This window comes from Salmo salar, chromosome 10 (genome assembly GCF_965601325.2).
Source record: "Salmo salar chromosome 10, fSalSal1, whole genome shotgun sequence".
In the NCBI taxonomy this organism is placed as follows: Eukaryota; Metazoa; Chordata; class Actinopteri; order Salmoniformes; family Salmonidae; genus Salmo; species Salmo salar.
The window spans coordinates 114,332,725-114,338,893 of NC_138300.1; the positions used below are offsets into that span (position 1 = coordinate 114,332,725).

The 6,169-nt window shown below is 40.0% G+C and overlaps 1 protein-coding gene across 1 annotated transcript; it reads right to left on the bottom strand.

The window, feature by feature from the left end:
• Positions 1–401: 401 nt before the first annotated feature.
• alx1 (ALX homeobox 1) lies at positions 402–5,495 on the bottom strand. Its single transcript, XM_014125698.3, has 4 exons — positions 5,110–5,495; positions 4,086–4,387; positions 3,527–3,655; positions 402–1,798 (listed from the first exon to the last, which is right to left on the bottom strand). Exons 1-4 carry the CDS (start codon positions 5,327–5,329, stop codon positions 1,469–1,471), a joined length of 981 nt encoding a protein of 326 aa, XP_013981173.1. The 5' UTR covers positions 5,330–5,495; the 3' UTR covers positions 402–1,468.
• Between the last annotated feature and the right edge of the window lie 674 nt (positions 5,496–6,169).

Here is a 6,169-nt window from a genome sequence, read left to right on the forward strand (position 1 = left end):
TACATATTATACTAGGTACATCAATAGTTAAATTACAGTATATTACTGTAGTGTAATGCTACGGTTACATCCCTGTAAAGCAGATTATCCCTTGTCTACAATGAGTGACTCATAAACTGTATGAATACAATAAAACATAATCTATCACAATTTAGGTTTTTATTATCTTTTCATTTGATAATTTTAATAGAAATGATAATGACAAAATGTCTAACTGCTTCCTGTGCTGGGGCCTTGTAGCACAACACAGACACAGCTAATGAGGTTACATAACTTCACTGCAAGGCACGCTGCAGACATGTTAGTACGTCAGTACGTCAATAGAATGTTGGGTTGTTTAGTGACAAAACCAATATGTGCACAACCCATGGGGCAAAACAGACAAGATTGTTGACAACATATATATGTAGTCCCCAAATGTTTATTAAAAACATAAATACATTTGCACAATGAGCAGTTGTCTCTCAGATACATTGTTACAGTTGTTGGTTAGCTAGCTAGTGAATTTTTGCCATATTAGCATAGATGTGGCATGAGTCAAAACACCTCAGAACAAGACATGATATCAATAACAAGACAGCGAGCTGAAACGAGATAGCCATCCAGAATCATAACAACACGGCCTTCTACCTCTAAGATGTGCGTGCATCGTTTTAGTGACTGTAGGGCAATGGAATTACAAAGCACAGGGAATTACAATATTCACACTGTCCTCAACTTATAGGACGTACTATAGTTGATCTTTAGATGGATTATTTCCTGGACACACAAAGCATGCTTTTTATTTATTTATTTTATTTAACCTTTACTTAACTAGGCAAGTCAGTTAAGAACAAATTCTTATTTACAATGACGGCCTACACCAGCCAAACCCTAACCCAGACGACGCTGGGCCAATTGTGCGCCGCCCTATGGGACTCCCAATCACGGCCGGTTGTGATACAGCCTGGAATCAAACCAGGGTCTGTAGTCACGCCTCTAGCACTGAGATGCAGTGCCTTAGACCCCTGCGCCACTCTTAATGGAGTGCTCAAACCGGCTCAGAGTTTTCAAGTCACAGAGGGGTACATTTTCAACAATGCATTGTTTAACATCGGGTGTTAACCTGAAAGTAAGTTTCATCTGTGTGTTATGAACTGAAATGCACTGCTCAACCTCGATGAGCAGACCTTTAAACATTGAAGCAGTTCATCTCCTCTGACATTTTACTCTTTTGACCAACAGGTTCACAGTTTGTTGACTCCATGGAGAGGCTTCATGTCTCTCCAGTCTCGGAGACAACCAGTCAGTTATCAGCATTTAGGCCTACATTATTATGACTTTTGTAGGTCCTCTTCAATCAATCAGTGTCACAGTCAGATTTCTGTCAGTCAACATTGGGGGTTATAAACGTGCGCAGTAGTAATGCTAAAGTTAGAGAGGCTGTGAGTCAGTCAGCTGGCTGGACATGCAGAAGAGACATTCACAATCACATGGCCCAGGATATGTTGGCCGCATGTTCTTTAGCCTTCATCCGCAGCACGGCAATGCTGGACGAGCGTCTCTCAAACTCGGGCTTGGTCTCGAACGGGTGTCCGTTGGGTGAGGGCGTGAGGAGGGAGTCAGCCGTGAAGAAGTTGTTGAGGGAGACGTGTCCAAACTGGTTCTGCTGGTTGGGGAAGCCCACATACCCGTGGTCGGCTGCGGAGCGGGGGGAGTGGGAATACGAGTTGACACATGGGGGAGATCCACGGGGGAGCATGCAGGAGGAGACCACAGAGCCACTGGGAGCAGGGCTGGGCCACAGGTTGTTGGGGATCTGCGGAGGAAAATAAAACAGATCATTACTTATCTGGTTATTTATTATTCTATCAGAGAAGTTGATTGGTCTTGGCTTTGATTATGAAGTGCTACTGATGTTTAGTATTTTGCCACTGTGAGGCCGTAGGGAAATGTCCATGTTGAAGTTATTCTATTCTACAGTATATTGAGGGTATTTTCTTACATTTCAGATTTCAGGGATGTGATAGAATATCAGGGGGGAGAAGGCTTCCAGTCCAGATGTCACAAATTGTATTCCTGATTAAGCAGGAAAAATCGTATCTGTAAGATCTGAACCCTTAGACAAAACGCTTAGACAAAAAAGGTGCTATCTAGAACCCAAAAGGGTTCTACCTGCAACCAAAAAGTGTTCGCCCAGGAACCATAAAGGGTTCTCCTATGGGGACAGCCAAAGAACCCTTTTGGAACCCTTTTTTTTAAGAGTGAACCACTGGGCTGGAACTACAGAAGGCTATGGCCAAAGGTTGGTTTACAGACAAATTTAGCAAATACTAGAAAGACAATGAATTGTGGTGCTGGTGAAGATTGTGGTCTGGTTTGGTGGTTATAAGTAATGACGGTTTGTTAGCGTTTATATTTTCAACTGGTTTCAAACCAAATAATTTCCCTAAACCAAATGATTTCCCTAAACCAAATGATTTCCCTAAACCAAATGATTTCCCTAAACATATGACATCAGAGAGCATATCAGATATGACCTCAACCATCTATAAATATAGCAACAATTTTACACAAACTTCACATTTTAAAACGAATCCAGATCATGCTCTTTCATAGAAATGCCCATGTCCAACCCACAAAAAAATGTAATTCATGTTCCCCCTACAGTATGTACAAGGAAGAAATCATCAACTTTCAAATGGATTTAGTCATGGTCGTAAATCAAACAGTAAGATCCACAACTTGGCGTCAGTGCCCTCTATAGTAAGTAATATATCTGGATAAACTATATTAAAGGCGATGGGTTTATTCTAGTGTTTATATGATGAACATATGAGAGGGAACACATTCAGGCATGGATTTAGGACAGGACATTGAGAGCCTGGCTGTGCCGCTTTACATCTTCAAAGCTAATCCTCTTCAACGATGTTAGTCTGTAAGAGTAGTCTATTTACTTCAAACGCGACTAACACGTTCTACACCGACGGCGTGACCACACCCCACCTAAGTATTTCGATGGGTCAGACAAAGTTAAACATGTATCATCATTTACGGGTATGAACGCTTTCTACATTTTATTTTGGAGTAATGCGTTCTGGCAGCCCGTTATGGCTTTAACGTTTAATGTTGGCTTTAAAAGAATAGCCTACACAGTCTAGAGAAAAGTAAATATTTCCAGTGAAATCTGAGACGGAATCATTAATTCCAGTGGTTTGCCGAGATACTTTCTAATCAACTTTGGAAATCTTATCTGAAATATGGTGCATGATAAATCAAACCCGCCGTCACAGATGGTCAATTTATCAAGGGTTTGTGGCGGTCAACAGCACTCTCATCTTCTTTATAGTCTAACCTATTCCATTTTGACGCACGATATGCTCCACAAATTATATTAGGTCATTATTAACAATAATTAGGACTTAGTATAGCCTACCAAAACCACATGTTTCATTTCAGATTATATGATTTTACAGAAGATGGAGAAGAAAAAAAACGATTCAATAGTGGCAAATAAATTGTTGTTCTGGTGAAAGAGCAAACTTGCCTGTGAGTAACTGTCTGTTCTTGGCAACACTGATATGTCGTATGTGGCTGCAAAGTGACTTTTTGCCTGTTGAATCTGTCCATAACGTTCTCTTTTTCTCCACTTGGCTCTTCTGTTTTGAAACCACACCTAAAACGGGAACGAGAGATACAAAATAATCAGACTTTGTCAATAAAGAAATTGGTGAACATGTACCCTTCTTTTTCAGCGTTGTCTTAACATATTGCTCTATTAGATTACATTTCGAGTACACCAAGCCGTCGCATAAATATAGAGCCAATAAAGAAATCGAGGATCAATTCTTAATTGACAGTAGTAAATCTGAAAATATGCTCTAAAAATATGGTTAAAAAGCCTAAATGGCCAACATAGCACTACATTAAATAACCTTGGGCCTACTTATGTTGTACATTCTAAATACATAGATTGTTTTAATAGACCTAAAATAAGACCAAAGTGATCTCTGTCAATAGTAGGCTACATGTGATGTTCCCGATTCTGTTCCTAAACAACGTGGCAATAGAACAACTGAAGGACCGTGAAAGTAGGTCTACATTACCTGTACTCTGGCCTCGGTTAGTTCCGTCCTCATCGCCAGCTGTTCTCTCACATAAACATCTGGGTAATGAGTTTTCTGAAACACCTTCTCCAACTCCTCCAGCTGTGTGCTAGTGAATGTCGTCCTGTGTCGCCTCTTCTTACTGCTCGATACGTTACTGTCACACTTGTCACCCATTTCGTCCAAATCCGTTTTCTCCTGACACGCCGTTGCCGGCGAGGCCCTCAGATTGCAACAGTTGTCGATCGACCTTCCAAGGTCCGCGTGCAAGGTATCTTCCGTTTTCTGCACACCATAATTCGCTATATGAAAGAAAAATAAATGGTATTATTTGTATTAAAAATCAATGAATAACGCAGATGTTGCAAAAATATAGGCATATGCCATATTAAGTAATCTATGACAGGTGAGTGAGGCTATGAATAATAGGCCATTGACGAATATATTTACATTTAAGAGAAGTTGCATGTAGGCATGTTTGTTATGTAACCTATATGCGGTGAATGTGAAATATTTTGCAGTACGACTATATTTCAGTTTTGGTGATGTCAAATAATATTTTCAAAACCACAACTTAATAATGTGAGCCTATAAACATACTTCCATTCCTCATATTAAACAGACAGATTTGTAATATGATCACATCTACCCATTGCTCTATCAATGTGTTACTAGCTTGCCAATATAAAAAAATAACTAAATTGCCGCATTTCAATAGTTTATGGATTTAGAGCAATAAGAATTACATAACACAAAAAAAACTTGTTTGAGATATGGCACATAAATGTGGAGATGTGAGGAAATGTCGCACAAGTAGCCTACCATGTTCATATCAGGCACAATTTTGAGAACAAAAAACGTGGGTAACACTTTACCTGCAAGTATAGACTATATTGAATGTACATTTTGTTATAGGCCTAATGCATCGTAACACATCTCATAGCCTACCAATTTCAGCGGCAGTTAAAAAATATATTTGGTAGCGTTATATGCATCGTGAGTGGAAAAGGTTCCAGTAACTAACCGTGTTGGTCTCCGCAAGGCGAGGAGCGCTCCATTCGCGAGTGGTGCTCGCTGCTCTGTATCCCGAAGGCCTGCACACACTTGGGCGAGGTCTTGCTGTAGTACTGCACACTGTCCAAACTCTCCATAACTTGGTCCAGCGCGCCGCCAGAGCCCATGTAGTAGTCGCTGCCCTTAATCGCTTGACTTTTCAATGCGAATTTATCGTTCATGTATTCCATGATCTCCTTCCCCAGATCTCGTCGCTCACAGAACCTTGTCAACTGACCATAAATAAGTTCTGTCGACGTTCAACAAAATTGAAGAGCTATATCGGCTACCCCGATAACAAAATAATTCGCCAAAGCCGTTAATATGTCTTGTCTTGAAGGCACTTTGGTCTCTTTATAACGGGAGGAGAGGGGGTTCCTTGAAGAAGCCTCCCTCCCCACTTTTGAATATGGAGCAGTAGGAACTCCTCCCACGCGCACAGTCCAAACCAAACACACTTTAAGTGATTCTAGACCCTAGAATTGGGCTAAAAGGAAACAATCAAATTGATTTAAATTTACAACATGTTTAGCCACCCCAAATAAAGTGGGGTAATGATTTATCTAGCCTACTGCAAGTTGAGACTGCACATACAATTTGTTAGAGCGCATGGAAACGGACGTTGGTCTTAGACACTCACTTGATGGTCATTCCAGTTATTGGTTGAAATTATTGCTAATAAACTGAATAACTTTATTATCATGGCAATATATTTAGGAAAATATTAATTTATATTGTGTAACAACTTTTATGATATTTTTTAGACTTCAAAACTATGCTTTTAAATGTCAAATGTTTTTGTTATTTAACCAGGCAAGTCGGTTAAGAACAAATTCTTATTTACAATGACGGCCTACCAAAAGGCCTCCTGTGGGGACGGCGGCTGGGATTAAAAATAAGAAAAATAAAATAAATATATTAGGACAAAAACACACATCATGACAAGAGAGACACCACAACACTACACAAAGAGAGACCTAATACAACAACATAGCAAGGCAGCAACACATGACAACACAGCATAGTAGCAA